This window comes from Phyllopteryx taeniolatus, chromosome 6 (assembly GCF_024500385.1).
Source record: "Phyllopteryx taeniolatus isolate TA_2022b chromosome 6, UOR_Ptae_1.2, whole genome shotgun sequence".
In the NCBI taxonomy this organism is placed as follows: Eukaryota; Metazoa; Chordata; class Actinopteri; order Syngnathiformes; family Syngnathidae; genus Phyllopteryx; species Phyllopteryx taeniolatus.
The window spans coordinates 29,761,458-29,781,384 of record NC_084507.1 but is presented as its reverse complement, the minus strand read 5'-3'; the positions used below and the strand labels follow the sequence as shown (position 1 = coordinate 29,781,384).

At 40.5% G+C, this 19,927-nt stretch overlaps 1 protein-coding gene across 1 annotated transcript in view; it reads right to left on the bottom strand.

The window, feature by feature from the left end:
* Positions 1–1,345: 1,345 nt before the first annotated feature.
* LOC133479115 (transmembrane protein 65-like) overlaps positions 1,346–19,927 on the bottom strand; it is a 29,224-nt gene continuing 10,642 nt past the window's right edge. The window contains exons 3-8 of the mRNA XM_061775635.1: positions 19,543–19,587; positions 18,503–18,570; positions 15,000–15,054; positions 11,992–12,034; positions 6,707–6,812; positions 1,346–3,520 (exon numbers count right to left, since the gene is read on the bottom strand). Coding sequence (XP_061631619.1) covers positions 3,374–3,520; positions 6,707–6,812; positions 11,992–12,034; positions 15,000–15,054; positions 18,503–18,570; positions 19,543–19,587 — 464 coding nt within the window. The 3' untranslated portion in view covers positions 1,346–3,373. The remainder of the gene's footprint in view (positions 3,521–6,706; positions 6,813–11,991; positions 12,035–14,999; positions 15,055–18,502; positions 18,571–19,542; positions 19,588–19,927) is intronic.

The window sequence follows — 19,927 nt, the reverse complement described above, 5'->3', positions numbered from 1 at the left end:
TGTAAATGCCCTACTTCCGGTTCAATTGACGTGACGTTTTACCTTGACTGAACTATCCCCTCCTTGAGCCGTTACCTTATCGTGGTGGAGGGGTTTGTGTGTCCCAATGATCCTAGGAGCTAAGTTGTCTGGGGCTTCACGCCCCTGGCAGGATCACCCATGGCAAACAGGTCCTAGGTGAGGGACCAGACGAAGCACAGCTCCAAAAAAAACCCTATTATGACAAACAATTCAGGAAGATGTTTTCCCTTGCCCGGACGCGGGCCCCACTCTGGAGCCAGGCCTGGAGGTCGGGCTCGAAGGCGACCCATGGGGCCCGGCCGGGCATAGCCGGAAAGAGTAATGTGGGTCCCCCTTCCCATGGGCTCACCACCTGTGGAAGGGGCCGTGGGGGTCGGGTGCAGTGTGAGCAGGGCGGTGGCCGAAGGCGGGGACCTTGCCGATCCGATCCCCGGCTACAGAAGCTGGCTCTAGGGACGTGAGATGTCACCTCTCTGGCAGGGAAGGAGCCCGAGCTGGTGTGTGAGGTCGAGAGGTTCCGACTAGATATAGTCGGGCTCGCCTCGGGCTCTGGTACCACTCCTCTCGAGAGGGGTCGGACTCTCTTCCACTCTGGAGTTGCCCACGGTGAGAGGCGCCGAGCAGGTGTGGGTATACTTATTGCCCCCTGGCTCGGCGCCTGTACGTTGGGGTTCACCCCGGTGGACGAGAGGGTAGCCTCCCTCCGCCTTCGGGTGGGGTGACGGTTCCTGACTGTTGTTTGTGCCTATGCACCAAACATCAGTTCAGAGTACCCACCCTTTTTGGAGTCCTTGGAGGGGGTGCTGGAGAGCGCTCCCGCTGGGGACTCCATCATTCCGATTCTGTTCATAACTTTTATGGACAGAATTTCAAGGCGTAGAGGGGGGTCCGGTTTGGTGGCCTCAGTATCGGTGACATCAGCAAGAGAGAGAAAGGCGCAAATGAACGTTTCAAATGAAGGAGCAAGGGGACATTTAAGCTTGAGCGTTGGGATTCTCAGTTTGAGGGCTTTGGACGTGAATTGGAGCCAGCAGCAGCTCTTGTGTGAATGTGCATCATGTTATCGCTGGTAGGAGTAAAGCAACTGAAGCGTATGGGCAATGTCATCCTTGACCACATGGAGTGGTGAGCACATCTGTCTCACAATTCGGATATTTTGGGTTTGAATCTCAGCTCAGGCCATCTTGTATGCGGTTCACACAGTCTCCCTGTGTTTGATGGGCTTTTCCTCGAGTACTCCGATTTTGTATCTTGCATGTTTTCTATCAGCACATTTTTTACGACAACAAACGTTCCGCACAGCTAGAAAGAGTGTCCAGTCCAGTTGAATGTTTAAGAGTTTAATAAAAGCAGATCAAAGTGAAAAAGAAATCCTTAACACCCATGCTTGGATTAGCATGTGGTTTATGACCACTTCTAAAATTCAAAATAAACAAATAATACAATCTGGTACATGCATTTCTAAAGCTCCTACAAAATAACAGTCGTCAAGACCGTTGTCGTGTACGCATCATAATTCCTATTCAATAGTGCTCTTCCAGTCATGTTACAGTTGCTTCTCTATAAATAAGATGACATCAAGTACAACCAAAATAAAGTTAAATACAGCATAAGAAGAGTAAAAATGGATGGGACTCGACTTTCTTATTTGATCTTAGGGTTGAAACTGAACCTGACAGTCATTTCCATGCAACTCACTTTGTGTGCTTTGTTAATCTTATTTTACATAGTAGTACATTATTTCCCAAACTAATAAAGCTTGAATTTGCACCTTTTTGTCTAGCTGTAACTTCATCTGAGAACATCTTTCAGTCAACTTGAAGGAACAAAAACAGGACCGGCGTATCCAAGTGCATGCATGTGCCATGTGGAGGTCAAACAATCACAACCAAGGTAAAGGTAAAACAAACCGTTTCTTTTGGGATGTTAACAAATAAACAGCCTTAAATAAAAAAAAAAAAACAGACAGAGAAGAGCTATAGGTGGTAAGTAAAATGTAAAGCAAAGAAGCTATAAACAAATTAAAGATGTCTATGGAGAATGTAGAGGGAGAAAACCCACATCGAGTTCACACCAGTCTCCCATTTTGAGAGGCAATGGAAGCAAAACAAAAAGTCAACTATTAAACAAAAAATACATTTTAAAACTGCAAAATTGCTTTTCTTTTTTTTTTTTAAAACAGGTACACAATCTGTTAACAATAATAAAAATGCTCAGCTGTGAATGACAAGTATTTCTAATATTTATTGAGCTGCACGAGAGGGACAAATTATTAGAAACCTTTTTGGTAGGATGTCGGATTACATTTACACAAAAATAAACTTTTTTTTTTTTTTAATACAAAAGTGAGCATTATTATCTTTTGTAAGGTAATAATTGTTCATGCAGCTGTTGGATTGGATCTCATGAGAGCGTTGTGAGTGTACCTAATAATGTGGTCAGAAAACTTTTAACCAGTAGAGTGTAGTAGACAAACAATGTAGTGCATAAGAAATTATTTATTGACTACAAAAAAAAATAAAAAAAATTGTCATTATCTATCTATGCCAGAAACATATAGTGTCAAGCAGAACAATTAAAATGCTCTTCCACTAGATGGGAGATTGTAAAATTAAGCTGCTGCCAGTCACACAACACAATAAAGTTTTGTGGTGAACTATTTCAGGATACTGTGTATACTTTTTTTTTTTTTTTTGTCAAATAATGGGGCTTGTCTCAATAATTTTTTGGGAATATATACAAATACATCATATCAACAACATTGAAAACAAACAACAAAAAGTTAAATACTTCAAATATTTGAGGTCTTTAAAATGATATTTCTAAGCTGCTAAATCATAAAGCATGATGATAAATTAAAGTCCCATGTTAGTCAAAATCAAATCTATCTCCTTCAGTCCTATAGACACACGAGACATATGTCAGTGTTACGTCATCGTTGTCAGGTGTAGCAGCTGATTGGTGGTTTTGAACTGGTGGCAGGTGACCGGATTTTTCGTTTTGCTTTGCACGCGCTTGACGCAAATTTGCATGTTGCTCGTCTCACGGAGAGTCGGCAAGCGGGCTTGTCTTTCGGGGTCACGTCAGGAATTGATGGAATGAAGCCGCCACTGTTGTAGTGACGCAACGTGACGACAGGGAGAGAACAAGGACGCCTGTTTAGTGTGGTGAAGAGCAGCAAGATGAAGATGATGATGATGATGATGATGATGATGATGTCTGGAGGAGACGTCCATGTGCTTCACTTTCATGAAGCTCTTCAATAAGATCTTAAATCTTGAGTTATTTTATTTTATTTTATTTATTAAATTTTTTTTGGGTCCATGGGTCCAAAGTGTAAGTTCACTTCAGATCACTTGTTGTCGTGTGCGGCAGCGCCCATTTGCATCTTCTCCTTGTTGGCGTCCTTGTTGGCGTCTTTCTTGTTGTCGTCGTCGTTGAAGAAGAGCAGAGGGAACATTCCCAGGATGCAGCCGATGCCGACGCCGATGGCTTTGCCCTGCACGTGGAAATGTTACTGGGAATTGAATCAAATGGAATGTTTCATACATCATACATAGTGTATCATATCTCATACATTATCATACCATTAAAATTCCATACTAGAGGCGTCACAATGAATCGATTAATCGATAACTAATCTATCAACGAATTAATTGTTTTGATAGTTGATTAATTGCTGAGAGCCAAAATTGTCCAAATCCTCACATTTCAACCTCTCTACAGTAAATATTCTCTGATTTCTTTAGTCCTTCATGAAAGTAGACTAATTATCTTTGTGTTTAATCACAATAAGAAATTTGCAAAAATCTGCTTTTACTTTACTTTTACAGGAAAATGATAAAACATTTTGCCCATTTTCTGACATGTTACGGACCAAACCAGAAACTGAATCAGAATCAACCTGTGGAAAAAATAACAGTCAGTTTAATCTATTACAAAAATAATAGTCTATTATAAAAATCAAAGTCATTTGAACCTGACGCAGTCTCAGAAGTGTATATCAAAGTAGTAGCCCTTCCTTCGCATTAATCGGTACCCAAGAAGTAGCTCTCCGTTTCAGAAATGTTGGTGAGTCCCAAATCACTCTGTCTCTCGTGATATTGCTTAATTTGCTTTTTATTTGGTTTTATTCATTCATTCATTCATCTTCTGTTCCGCTTAGAATCAGTTTCGGAAAAAATGCTTTTGAAATAAACGATGAAAAATAATTGTTTGCCGATTAGTCGATTAATCGATGGAAAAATCGAAATCGATTCTAAAAATATTTGATCGTGACAGCTCTATTCTACACCATCTAATACTATTACCACGGCATAGTTGGTGACCTCTGAAACGCAACAAATCCAGTCGAAAGTCTGAATAGGCAGACGTCAGATTTGTCTACCTAATAACAGGAACGGTCCATTTCAAAACATTGATTTCCTGTCACTGTCACGCCTTTGTGAAAAGAAAGCGCATTGAAGATTGGCGTGAACTCTCGCCGTCAGCCTTTTGGTGTTTTACGAATTGAACCAATCGGAGCTAATTACATCTCACGCCGCACACTATTGAAAATCTTTCAGGTGTCATTTTCTTTCTAACTGCGAGCGATCAAAAGGGCACGTCACTGACGTTTGACTGTTGTTCAAGGCAAATTAAAGCCATCGTTGCCTGCAGCTGGTTAAATAAAAGCACCACAAAGGAATAATGGTCCTAATTAATTTGTTTTACTTCAGGGATCTCTCAACAATTTGAAAGTGCAATTGAATTTTAATCACTGTGGTAAACATCAATTAATATGCATCTGTTAACCACTCAAGATATGAGAAGAAGCAAAAGAAGTCAACCAAATTTTGTTGCGTATTATGTAGGGGTGGGCGATATAAATCGCCTTCGATATAATCGTGAATGTTGCTTTAACGATGTGCAAGTTTACATGATCAAGTATTCATACCGTCTCTGAAAGAAAACAACGGGACGGGTGCATGGGAGGCATAGGATGAGGAGAGAAAGGAGGAAGTGCATGAAAGTCCTCATTTGCCGATTCAGTGATAACAGTCACGTGACAAGCAAAATGAACTCTCGCTCACAAACTAGCGGGCTTAACAACCTTCTCAGGAGTTTGGCTGAATTGAAACAATGGACCTCAATGGAACGCATGTTCCGCGTTCAACGCCATCATCCCTGAACTTCTTTCCTCCACGCTTCTCCAGCTAAGCGTCTCGCCTGCCATCTGCCAGTGGATTTACAGCTTCCTGACGGGCAGGACACAGGCTGGGGAGACCACCTCATCCACACGCAGCATCAGCACTGGGGCACCCCAAGGTTGTGTCCTCTCTCCGCTGCTCTTCTCTCTCTACACGAACGACTGCACCTCAATGCACCCGGCTGTCAAACTCCTGAAGTTTGCAGATGACACCACTGTCATCAGCCTCATCAAGGACGGTGACGAGTCTGCATATCGACAGGAAGTGGAGCGGCTGGAGCTGCGGTGTGGCCGACACAACCTGGAGCTGAACACGCTCAAGACTGTAGACATGATTGTGGTCTTCAGGAGGCATCCTTCACCACAGCTGCCCCTCACGCTGTCCAGCTGCCTTGTGTCAACCGTCGAGACCTTCCTGACTGTAGTTCCTGGGAATTACAGTCTCTCAGGACCTGAAGTGGGCGATCAACATCAACTCCGTCCTCAAAAAGGCCCAGCAGAAGATGTACTTCCTGCGGCTTCTGAGGAAGCACGGCCTGCCACGGGAGCTGCTGAGGCAGTTCTACACAGCGGTCATCGAATCAGTCCCGTGATCTTCCATCACAGTCTGGTTTGGTGCTGCTACAAAAAAGGACAAACTCTGACTGCAACGGACAATCAGAACTGCTGAAAGGATTGTCGGTACGCCCCTACCCACCCTTGAGCACTTGCACGCTGCCAGAACTCAGACAAGAGCGCCCAAAATCGTCTCAGACCCTCCCCATCCCGGTCACCACCTCTTCCAGCTCCTTCCCTCAGGTAGGCGCTACCGATCAATGCACACTAGAACTAGCAGACATTCCAACAGCTTCTTCCCTCTCGCAATCAACTTCTTAAACAGCTAACCTACAATTCCATTGCAACATGCTGCCAATTGTTTTGCCTGAGTTTGTTGTCATATTTTTGTCGGGCCAATTATATATCACTCGTGCACTCACTGTAGTAGTCTCACCACGCTGCACTATTTGCATATCTGTTGTTGACCAATACTGGCCACTCATGCCAGAGTAGCATCTGCACCACTTGCACACTCAGTGACTGTTTTTTTTCCCTCAATGTCTTTACGTCGCAAAAGTCTTCTCTGTCAATTGACTGTCTGTTTAGTTTTTTTTTTTTTTTTTTTTTTAACAAAAACCTAACTGAAATACTATAGTGCAGACCTGATTTAGCATATTCTCCTGTATACAGCCATAACTTGAACTTTTAATTGTTAAATATTGCCATACAATATTCTTGTATACATGTCCAGGTAAGCAAGTACAGATGTACAGTTTTTTTTGTTTTGTTTGTGTTTTAATGGGATGTCGTCAAATTGTCGCTACCGTAAAATAAAATATAATATTTTTTAGTTACATTTTGTTTTTTTAAATTAATTAAAAATATTGCCCACCCCTAGTATTATGTATTACATACACACAACGGCGTTTTGTCTCCTGAGCGTGTTGCGACATTACCAACCGAGTGGGAGCTGACTCTTGTCTGCCACATGTCGGCCTGCTTCGGACTCAGGTCAGGAATCTGCATCCCAAGTCGAGATGCCAAAGCCTCCACATAACCTGCCAGCCTGGAGAGATAATAAGAAAAGCAAAAGAATTACAAAAAAAAGAAAAAAAAACAATGAATATAACATAAAAGCACTTCAAAGTAAAATATTTATTCATCGGGAAAGTGTTTTAAGCATGGGCAGCGTTAAGTCGCTGCATTCATTTGTGCTGGATTGATAGCAAGCCGCGGTGCAAAAGCGGTCAAGCTGCTTCGCAGTTATCGGGTTCGGGTTTGAATCTCAGCTTCTGCTTCCTCATACATTCTACCAACATGCATGTTAGGTTATCGGAAAATTCTAAAGTTTCCATAGGAGTGAAGGGTTACAATCAGATCCACAAATATTGAAACATCGGCAAAATTCTCATCTTTTTGGCTCAAAACACCACCACAATGGAATTGAAATGAAACAAATGTCTAAAACGCATCAACGACATCAGCAGACGCTGGATTTCGTCCCTGTGATGCTCTGCCAGGTCACTACTACAACTGTCTTTACTTCCTACTTGTTCTTGGGACATTTTCCCTTCAGCAAATAAACTACATGCTCAATTGGATTCAGGTCAGGTGATTGACTTGGCCATTGCGTAACATTCCACTTCATAAACTTAAGAAAAAAACCCACAAAAAAACTCTTTAGTTGCTTTCGCAGTATGCTTATGTCGCAATATTTATGGACCTGACAGTATTAGTCTATATGTGCCCTGCAATTGGCTAGCGAGCCCAAAGTGGGACAGGCGCCAGCTCACTGACGACCCTAATGAGGTACAGAAAATGGATGGATGAATGACAGGAAGTGAGACGTCTCTAATATTGTATTGCAGTATTAAAACATTAAAATCCAGCGGCCATGTAATGTCATTTAAGTTAAGCTTTGTAGACACACTAGAAATGATCTACATTTTGCGATGTGCATTTATTTATTTATTTTTTGTCAATTTGCAATCCATAAAACCAGACGAAGAAGAATTTGCCCACTGAACCAACAACTGGAGTCGTCAACATCTTGACAGTGTTATTATTTTTTGAGTGAGGGGTTGAGGTGGGCGAGGAGGCCGTAAATCCTTGACGTGCCATAAATCAATCATTTCTTGACCTACGCGCCCAGCCGTCACCTCACTCCCGAGGGACGCTCACGGCACAAAATATCATCGCAAACCTCCATTTTTCTCACCCACATATTCAATCCCCCTCAACTCCCACACACACTTGTTGCGGCATCGTGAAGGGCAACAATCGGCAGCCAACGTCCAATACACACTGAGACAGGATTATTATAATATGGAAATCGTCAATTCTACTGGTATACTGGTGGGGTTTGAAAAAAGGATAATTATTGGCATTACACAATACTGTGTGCCAAAGAACATTTACTTTATCTGTAGTACTTGGTATACTGTAGTTTGTGGAGCTGTGTGTGTCCACATTCCGCTTTAATCATGTTCTTCATAAACTCCATCATTAATATTTTACTCCATGATGTAGATACATGCCAAAATAGCACAAATCTGTGATGAATTGACGCCACCTCTAAAAAGGGGTTATATTTGCCTATCGATGCCACAAGAAGGTGCCAAAGCAATAATTGTTATACAAGACCGGTCTGAGCACAAAAACAGCAAATGGGTGAATTTTTAATAAATCATGTGAATAGGTGAATTTGCATGTAGTGAATCACGAATAGGTGGAGGAACTCTTCACACTTTGGAACAACTGCCAACAAATATTGTGCTCCAAAAGTGTCAAGCCTCTGGGAGAAAAATGAGCCTCAATGGGCTGCACTGCTGCCTTAATGATTACGAACCGTCTCATTGCGGCAACTGGATTGATGATCTCCGTGATTAATCTGTAATGTTGTGAAGGATCTCAAAATCTAATTGCTACAAAATCATTTGTCACTGGGGGGAAACTGGAGGGAATTTTACAGTTTTTGACACTTTTGACAATATTTCCATTTTTATGAACGCCGATCTGAAAAGTATTACGACTCAAATGGGCTGTATTTCACTGACATGTCGTTCCGGTGCGACAAATACATTTGTAACACTAAGTAATAACTAGATGAAATGTAGTATTTAATGGCCGCTCAGCTCTTCAGTGTCACACGACTGTTGAGTCAGCGAGGCTGAGAGATGACAAATATCAGAACAGAGAAGGTAGCAGGGAGACAATATTTTACAAGGTGACTTTACAGGGGAACAGAAACAATCCATCAATCCATTTTCTACAGCGCTTACCCTGTTCAGGGTTTCACACCATCACTGAGTGAGAACTGAAGCCACGCTGCCTCCACAGAAGTCAGCTGATTGTACACCTACGCAATAAGTGACAGAACACAAACTCCCGTATGACCACCAATAGTGGCCAGAGGTGTCTAATTATACCTTTTTTTGTGGCAAGATGAAAGAGGATATAAAGTGTAGGATATGATGATAATGCACCAAAACTTTACTCCGCTTCTGGGTCATAACAAAGTGAGCGGACATTTATTTCTCTCCACTGTTATCCCCTGGAGGCAAAAGCTGCAATCTTTTTGGCTTCGCAAAGTCCTATTCTATGTTATCGATGGTTCTGTTCTGGCTCTGCTGGGAAGCAGCAGATGAATTGGCCCATTAAAAAAAAAAAAAAAAAAAAAAAACCAGCAGCTGAGACTGAGCTGGCGAAGATTTGATCTGTCAGCAAACATACACACATGCCGTCCACATCTACGGTGTACATAAGGCATCACACCCTGCCTTAAGGAATAGAATGCAGCATATTCGTTTTATTATCAAAGGGGGAGGCTCAGGAGGAACACAGTGGAGAGACCAGACAGTCACACTGTTGAGCACATCTCAAGCACAATTTGGACTTCGACCAGAAATTTCAGGCCTGTTAGCAAGCATCAAAGGGCTTACGCTGGATGTGTGTTTTGCTTCTTCTGTGGCTTTATTACCGTACATTTAAAAAAATAAAAAAATAAATAAACAATAAAACACACAACAGGGGGTGTCAAAAGGAGAACGTGAAAAAGAGATGAAGAACACACCGTTCCGGAGGTTGGGGCATGTAAGCAGCAAAGTGGCCGTCATTTTGTGGAATTTTCTAAACAAACACCTCAAAAGTTCTCCTTAAAAATACATTCAGGAAAAAAAGTACAAAAAAAAAAGAAAAAAAAAAGTATTGATTTAAAAAAAATATATATTTTATTGAACCTTTATTAAACAAGGTAATCCTATTGAAAACAGTTTCTCATATACACGGCCGACCTGACTGCAGACGGCAAGGCAAAACAGGGCAAAAAAAACTAACAAACGACTACAGTACTAAATACAACAAACTGAAAAAACCCCAACACCAAAACATAAAAAGTATTAAAGCAATCTATTGCCTTCACTACTCTGAAATAATGTTCCATTATTTTTTTATGGCAAGTGATGCCATTTGAAACGTCACGGTAATTTCGACTCCTAGAGTCGGAGAGCCACATGGAATGAGCTTATTTTAAACTTAAACTTGTCAGCCAATTGGAGGAGCGGTTCCCTGAGTAGCAGACGAAAGGAGACATGTTAAGAAATAATAAATATTTCATACAAGGAAAAATCTTAAAAATTAGACGCATAATGTGTATCTGTAACACACATCCCTGACCCTGTAAGTCCAGTGGTTAACTTGTTTGTTTGTTTTCGCCAAGAATTTTCAAAGGGACGAGTCTTCATTTAACCTACCATTCATGTATTTGGGCCCTTGTTGAAAGCCAAAGTATGGCTTGCAGAATCTTTGAGAATCACAATGAAAACAAACACTGGCACGAATGCGGCACATAAATCAATTTATTGAGTTTTTCATTTGGCTCGTTTGGTCGGAATAATTTCAACTAATTCATTTATATTCCATCCAGTCCGCCTGGAATTGGGGGCCAGATGCAGCAAGTGCGAAGTAGGAAAGGCCAGCCTGTAACGCATGCAAATGTAAGGCTGTGAGGATAGATTTGGCTATTTGCCATTTGACCTTCCCTGGAAAAGAGATGATTCCCACCAGGGCTGCATGAATAATTTAGTTGTTGTTTTTTTTCCCCAATACATCATCATTTACAGGGAGTATTGTACAACTGAACAATGTTTACCGTTGAGATGGTTCACTGGTCATTTGACTCCAAGGACCTGAACTAGATCAGTGCATGCGGTAAAATGACATGAGTGGTTTCCGCCATTTTGCTGGCAAAAGTGAACATGAAGTGCGACAGCATCGTTGCATAGCGGCAGCTCTCTGCTTCTCTCATGTCTGACCTGATCTGCTCTCACCTTGACAACCCCCCCCCCCCCCCCCCCCCCCCCACCCCCACCCCCGCAGGTGCGTTCTCTTCTAAAATGTGATAGAGTAGCACATACACACATGGGGGGGGGGGGCTTTTGTTGATCATGACTTCATTACAAACAGTAGGCTGTTCAATGCAAATGTCTGAATAATACAAAATAGCAATATTATAACACTTTCATTATCAATGAAAACTTTTGCAATTATTATTTCAAATGCACAACAATTGTTCGCAATTTTTTAAGAGAAAATGACCTGTGAAAAACTAAGCAGTACTATTGTTATTTCAAGCATAACCATCAGCCAACGTACTGTACTGCTGACCGTTATTAGTGTGCAAAACCTTTGGGACACTGACCCCTAGTGGGTGTGTTTATTTTTAATATTGTTCAAAGTGTGGAAAATACATCCATGACATTAAAAAGCACTATAATGATAACACTGTCCACAATGCTGAAAACAGTTAGAGCACTGTTATTTCTTAAATAAGACGTCAAGTTATGGGATACAGTTTACTTCTCAGAGAAGCCCAGTCAAGCCCTGGATTAAATTTGGCTATAAAAGGGGGACTTTAGCTACAAAATGATCATTTCTGTTCAAAATGGAAACAAACTAACGAAAAAATCAAATGTTCGCTAAAATGAAACAATCCGCATTAAAGCACTGACAAAAAGTCTCAACAGTGTATTAAATTTGTTACGCACTGTATAATTAAACATATTTCTGCGCTGCATAAAGAAATCACTTTGATCACACATTTATGTTTTAAAAAATGCACGGGTAAAGTTGTCATAAAACGCATTTTGCCTCAAGTCAGACCTCATGAGTCATAAATCTCAATTCAAGAGTGTGTGTGCATCTTGAGAGTTTGCGTGGAGGCGCGCGAGTGTGCATTTGTGACTTGCCCGAGTCCTGCCAGATCAGACACCAAGTTGCCGAGAGCAGCAGCTGAGGAAGGAAGGAAGAGTGGAGAGTGAGATTCCTTTTTTGTTGAATTGCAAGACTGACATTTGCATCCGGCGTGGCCAACAGGCAAAATGACTGATTGACAGACAGACAGACAGACAGAAGCCCCTCCCCCACAGCGGAATCAACAAATCAACCTTTACAAAGATGAAAACAGCTTTGATTGACACTGTCACAGATACATTCATTGACGAAAAGGTATATTATCGTGGCTGTATTTTGCAGCGGCCTATATTTTGTTTACCTCATGCGTGAGTCAGAATATTAGAAACACCACTGTAAACTACAACTATAATAATTTGTTTTTTTTGGGGGGAAATAAATAAACACTATTACTGTTTATCTATTCAAGGCCATATATATATATATTTTTTTTTACACAGCTCTTGTATTATTACATGGGCGGGTCTACTGGAATGTGCTTTGTATCTTCTGCTATGCATGAAAAAACAAATAAACAAAAACCTGCCAGTTTAAAGCCCAGCAGCCTTACAGGATGGCCACATGTTTGTTAAACAATCTCTTTTTTTTTTTGGATGATACACCTGAACATGTGGCCAAATGAGCCACAGAGGATTTGAGTTAAGTGAAGTGAACATGTGCCAGCACATCATGAAAGAGACTCAGCTGGCGGTGTGTGTTTGAGCGTCTTACTCTCACAGGAGATCATCTAAAGTTCCCAAAATTTGAGAGTCAAGCTGTGTTAAGTGAGAAGATCTATGTCACGGGACGCCACACTTCTGCCTGCTTGCAGCTCACAGCTGCGACACGAAAACATTGACTTTTCAGTCCGCCTCCACGCGTTGCTGCAGTCGCACTCTGACAAAAATAGTCATTTTGGTCGGAAAAGCTTGGGGACGGAGCGGGAGGGAAGATATGCGACTCTTCAGATCATGGTGGCTGTTGCTCAGTAGGTAGAGCGGGTCGCCCAGTGACTGAAGAGTCAGCGGTTCGAATACCGGCGTCTACTGTCCGCTGTCGACGTGTCCTTGGGCAAGACACTGAACCCTAAATTGCTCCCAGCCAACAGCCGCCCACTGGCGTATAAATGGTTGAATGGGAGCCTCTGAAAAATGCTTTTGGGCACTGTGATGGTGTAGTTAAAGTGGCAGAGAAGTGCACTCCATTTACCATTTCCTATTAGCCAGCAGAGAAATATCTTGTCCTCCCTATTCATAGAAACAGACACACACAAGCTACACAATAACAAAGCATGAAGTGTGAGGTTTTTTTTCCATCACGTGCTTCTTGTGTGCGATGAGGGTGATGCAAAGATTCATACATTTTTAATATTTGATGTTAAGCGTCACAGGATGATTAATTACAGCTATTAATCATAGTGTAACAACTAGCATCCCTTGTGCATTTCAATGCATCTTTCCACATATGGCAACAGTGATTAAATGACAATTATCCACTAATTACAAACCTAAGAATGTGAATCAGATAAAATCACGTCAGTTTTATTGGAGAGAGATACATTTATACTTTGCTATTTTATGATGAACTAATAGCTGAGTATTTTGTATACGTAGGTTGTAATACCGAAAACAAAAAGAGCAATAGATTGTGGCAGAATGTTTTATTCTGTCTTGACCTGCAGTCAACAATATTGCCCACCAGATATAAAACTAGTGAATAAACAAGCCAAGAAAATACATTTTATCAGAGGGTGCTGTTGGTCATAATGTCCTCTGAACCAGCATATATGCAGCTTTTAACAGCAACCATAAAAGCAGTTTTTCTCCACTCAGCCAAAAAAAGCAACATATTCAATAGCATAGATCACTTAATCGAAATGGTGCATGCACCCTCCATCTGCGATGCGGCGTGGAGTCATTTACACACATTTGCATCTCGGAAATGGTGTAATGGGTGGACTTGACGGCGGTCTTGACACAAGTGCTAAATCGCCGCGGAGTGGCCTTGATACGGGCAGCCGTTCGGAACTTGAATGTCACCGGAGTGGCTGTAATGGCGTCTCAATCGTTGAAAAGGTCAGAGAGGAGACAGGAAAAGAAGCTGCTCATTCCTTTTCGGTATGAAATCAACTGCGGCGCAACGTGCGCTCAAATCTCCACAATTAAAGGTAAGAGTCAAAGAACGTCTCAAAACGACATCTAAAATCGTCTCTGAGTTTGCAGCTGTGACCACTAAACTTTTGTGACCTGACACGGCTTATTCGCCTCATAAGCAGGGACAACAGGTTCCACGGGAAAATGCACATTTCCTTCATCTAGGGGGAAAATTAACAATCAATGATTTTTTTGGGCAAACTCGCTTTTTTTTTTCTATATTCATCTTGACGGCAGAAAAAGGAATTAGTCTAGTGATAGCCACTTGTAATCAATTCAATTCCGCCTAAACTGAATACAAAATAAGCAATCCTTGAAATGGTTTATATTCGCGTAGCTTTGGACCTAAAGCAAAACGACAACGTGGCATCTTGTGATCAACTCTTTATCATCCTCAATATTATTTCATTTCTACAGCTTGTACTACAGTAGACACACACAAATGCTTTAAGGTTACATTTAAAGGCAGGAAAAGTGATGATGGGTACAAGTGAATATCACAAGCATATTGCATCCAATAGAGTAAAAATCCTGAAATATTTGGAGGCATTCAATGGGAACTCAAGTGACTGTTGATGATAGTGACTGGCGTAAAAAAGGACGCACTAATTTGACCTGAACATACCCCTGTCATTTTATGTAAGATATTACAGTATTTCAAATCATTAGAAATCTTCATCTGAAAAAAAATGTAAGTACACCATTAAATGATCATTATAAAAGTGCTGTGTGTCATATTTGAACAGTTATCATTTGCCATAATTTCTCTTGCGTACACAGATGAGATGTTGTCAACTGAAGAGAACCTTCATTAGTTACAATGACACATTTTTCTTTTCTTGAATTAAAAAAATGTATGACGATGCTCTTACCTGCCATAGTAGAAATGCCAAGGATCACGCCGATGGACAACTCAATCTGTGTACCCTGGAGGCCAACAAACACAGAAAAACTATGATAACACAGGTAACTCTGCAATACTTTTCTATTAATAGGGCAGTATTTACATGCTGCAGTCAATCCATCAGTCCACCTATCCATCCAAACAGTCAAAGTAATAAGACTTAAGAATAGAAATAGGAATATTTTACTGGCAATATTTAAACACTTTATACTGTAGTTATTCATTGTTTTCTTTCATGGAAAATGTATGAATTATAAAACTAAATTTTATATATATATAATCTTCCACTAGGAGCATTGCTTGTTTCATCCTCTGTAGAACATTTTGTGGCTAATTAAGCTATAAAAAAAAACCCAAAAGGAATTAAAATGCAAACAGGAAGTAAGGGACTTCCACAGTATATTGTTACACTGTTTTCTGATGGGATTTTGTTATTTAAGCCTAACTGATATTGTGAATGGCTGTGAAGACAAATCATGTGGTGGTGGTTACGCATTTCAAAAGGGTCAGGTGTTGGCCTGAATTAAAATTAAAAAACAATTTTGAGAACTAATTGACCAGCGAATTAATACAACTGACAATAATAGTGGTTAACCTCTCAGAAAGAATTGTGAAGAGTAAGAAAAAAAATAATTCTGTTGCTCTTCATTCACTGCCATTGACGGACACAGGAGTCAAATATCCATGTTAACTGGGAGGGATGGCTGTGAATGAGTTTTCAGCAATCGGTTCAAGGGAAAGGGAATTTTCAATTAAGTAATGAATTTATGTACCTTTTAAAAACCTTGGTGATGTGCCTGAAAAGACTTAAAATATTATATTATGCCATATGTTGGGAGAAAAATCAGAAATAAAGGTTGTGACATTGCAGAAACAGGGAAATTAGATTGTCACAGCAGCAATATTCACAATTACACCAAAATAGGAGCACTAATAAAGTGAAAAGAAAAAAGAAAAACTAATAACAATAATAATAATAAATAATAATAATAAACACAAAAGCAGCATTGAAGGGGACCCAAGGAAAATTTACATTTAAACTAAGATGGAAGAAAAGGAGGCAAAGCTTTAAGGTATTGTCTGTTGGTTCACAGCAAGTAATAAATAATAAAAGTTTACATATAGTATACAATGCCACAGCAGTACGCATACCACTAGCGCAAAGGGAATACATTGGAATGGGAAATAACATCAAGTAATGAATCATATAATCATAGTTTAAGGCAGTGCAATGAAACGTTATCTTACCAGTTTGAGTAGTGGGATTATGTTTCATGAAATTAGATTTCATTTGCCATCTTTTGCTTCGCTGGCCTTCAGTAAGATTAATGAGCAATGATTAAAGGAGCATGTGAGAGGTGATGCAGAATGTTGGGAAACAGAGAAAGGCACAAGAGCAGACAGACAGTGTGAAAGGATGACTGAGTAGCAAGTGTCACAGTCCCATCTGGACTGCTGACAGTCTAATTACAGTGAGTACGGAAAGTTTTCAGACCCCCTTAAATTTTTCACTCTTTGTTATATTGCAGCCATTTGCTAAAATCATTTAAGTTCTTTTTTTTTTTTACACATTAATGTACACACAGCACCCCATTTTGACAGAAAAAAAGATTTATTAAAAGAGAAAAATGGAAATATCACACAGCCATAAGTATTCAGACCCTTTGCTCAGTATTTAGTAGAAGCACCCTTTTGAGCAAATACAGCCATGAGTATTTTTGGGATGATGATGCAACAAGTTTTTCACACCTGGATTTGGGGCTCCTGTGACATTCCTCCTTGCAGATCCTCTCCAGTTCTGTTAGGTTGGATGGTGAACGTTGGTGGGCAGCCATTTTCAGGTCTTTCCAGAGATGCTCAATTGGATTTAAGTCAGGGCTCTGGCTGGGCCATTCAAAAACAGTCACAGAGTTGTTCTGAAGCCACTCCTTCGGTATTTTACCTGTGTGCTTAGGGTCATTGTCATTTTTTAAGGTGAACCTTCGGCCCAGTCTGAGGTTCTGAGCACTCTGGAGAAGGTTTTTGTCCAGGATATCCCTGTACTTAGCCGCATTCATCTTTCTTTCGATTGCAACCAGTCTCCCTGTCCCTGCAGCTGAAAAACACCCCCACAGCATGATGCTGCCACCACCGCGCTTCACTGTTGGGACTGCATTGGACAGGTGATGAGCAGTGCCTGGTTTCTCCACACATGCCACTTAGAATTAAGGCCAGAAAGTTCTCTCTTGGTCTCATCAGACCAGAGAATCCTATTTCTCACCATCTTGGGAGTCCTTCAGGTGTTTTTTTTTTTTTTTGCAAACTCCATGCGAGCTTTCATGTGTCTTGCACTATGCAGAGGCTTCCGTCGGGCCGCTCTGCCATGAAGCCCCGACTGGTGGAGGGCTGCAGTGATGGTTGACTTTCTAGAACTTTCTCCCATCTCCCGACTGCATCTCTGGAGCTCAGCCACAGTGATCTTTGGGCTCTTCTTTACCTCTCTCACCAAGGCTCTTCTCCCCCAATTGCTCAGTTTGGCAGGACGGCCAGTTCTAAGCAAGGGTTCTGATAATCCCAAACGTCTTCCATTTCAGGATTATGGAGGCCACTGTGCTCTTAGGAACCTTAAGTGCAGCTGAATTTTTTTGGTAACCTGAGCCATATCTGTGCCTTGCCACAATTCTGTCTCCGAGCTCTTCAGGCAGTTCCTTTGACCTCATGATTCTCATTTGCTCTGACATGCACTGTGAGCTGTAAGGTCTTATATGGACAGGTGTGTGACTTTCCTAATCAGTCCAATCAGTATAATCAAACACAGCTGGACTCCAATGAAGGTGTGGAACCATATCAAGGATGATCACAAGAAATGGACAGCACCCGAGTTAAAAATGAGTGTCACAGCAAAGGGTCTGAATACTTATGGCTGTGTGATATTTTAGTTTTTCTTTTTTAATAAATCAGCAATAATTTCAACAATTACGTTTTTTTCTGTCAATATGAGGTGCTGTGCGTACATTCATGAGGAAAAAAACTAACTTAAATGATTTTAACAAATGGCTGCAATATAACAAAGAGTGAAGCATTTAAGGGGGTCTGAAAACTTTCTGTACCCACTGTACTTTAGTGTTTTAATAATTTTTCTTATTTCTTTGGTCAAATTGTGTTGTCACTTTTTTTTTTCGCCTTTTAAGAAGCATTTTTATTTAAGTTAGCGTTAGCCTCCTTCCCTCAATCTGGAAATTAAATTCCTACCCACCTTTATGTTCTACCTCCCTTTGCCAATTCCCTCAAAGTTGGATTAGTAATGCATTAGTTTTGGTTTTTTTTCTCTCAAATGCCCGATATGTAGGCATTAAATGGGAGTTGTGCACTTGGACCAAGAGTGCAAACCAATTCTCAGACTGGTAGACTTCTCAATTAGCAATTCAATTTCATCTGTTTCATCAGCATCTGTATGGAGTTGTCTGAGCATTTTCTGGATGTGACACTTACGGCAACAATCATGATACAGTTGTCCAGAAATCCAAATCCAACAAAAGGAAGCGCATTGTGCAGGAGAACTGAAAAATAACAAAAACACAAATCACGTCAAGAGGAACAATATTGCAACACTTAGTGAGAAATAAATAATCCCATTTGGTGTGATTTTGGCCTAGTGGGGGAGAAGATTTATGGAATGTTTTACATAAACAACAACAGCTCTCCGTGATAAAATAAATATTTCATTTGATCAGAGTCAATTGTTGTTTTATTTTGTATTTTTGTAGCCATTTAAATAGTGCACTTTGTTTTAAATCTAAATTGTGCATGTATTGTCTCATAAACAATATCCTGTAAATAATATAAAATATTTTGAAATAATTACTCTTGACCCCATTTCTTTAAAATCACCAATTAGTTCAATTATATACAGTTCTAGACCAGTGCACACTACAAAAATCACAGGTAACAAATTGTTCAATTAATTATTGTGACCTAAAAAACAGGCAACAATTAATGTATTGGACCCCATTAAACTGTGCAAGGATAACTAATGCAATGTGTAGTTACTAGTTAGTGTATGTGAAAACAACGTGAGGGTAGATTATGTCATGTACTTGAGAACCAATTTCTGTTCACAATGTATTTTGATTCAGACATTTAGCAGGCCTTCCATTAATGGCCTTTGCAAACTTCATTAGCCAAATGGCAAGAGAAGGGCAACAAGCATCACATTAGACAAAGGCTTGTGTGGCTGAGTGCAACGTTCAAGTTCCAGAGAATGCTGGTTGAGGTAATGACTGTTATTTTACTGTCACTGTTTATTTAATGTTTCCGCTAAAGCAGGAAAAACTACGTTTCACCGCCACATAGGAAAAAGTGTGCTTTACACGTCAACTGATTCAATCCAGTTCAAATGTGCATTGTGCGAGGGAGCGGAAAAGATCTACGGCTGGTACGGTTAGTCCCAACAAGATAATGTAAAACACACACGTAAATACATCAAGAGTATTTGCACACAAAAAATAAACACATAAAAATGTACTTCTTACCATATCTTAACTGTGCTGCAGTCGGTGGCGCAATGTCAAGCTGCCCTGTTGGCAAAAAGATGATGAAAATGTTACAACCAAGGGTGAAACATCTGGCTTGCTTTGTGAATAAACAAAACATGGACGAGAGAAAGTTAAAAAAAAATTAAACAAAAATACACTATGAAGTGCTGATAAAAGTGCATCTCTCCCCCGTTGACTCGTTCACCTAGAAAGATGAGTGTGTCTGAAATGATGCATCGACTTGAGTGTAGCTGGTGTGTGTGTGTGTGCCTGTATGTGTGCGTGTGCTTGAGAGAGAAACAATCTGTCATTCATACTCAAATATTAGATATTTAATAAGGTCAGGGGGGGGTGGCAAGGGTGAAGAAATAGTTTGGTTAAT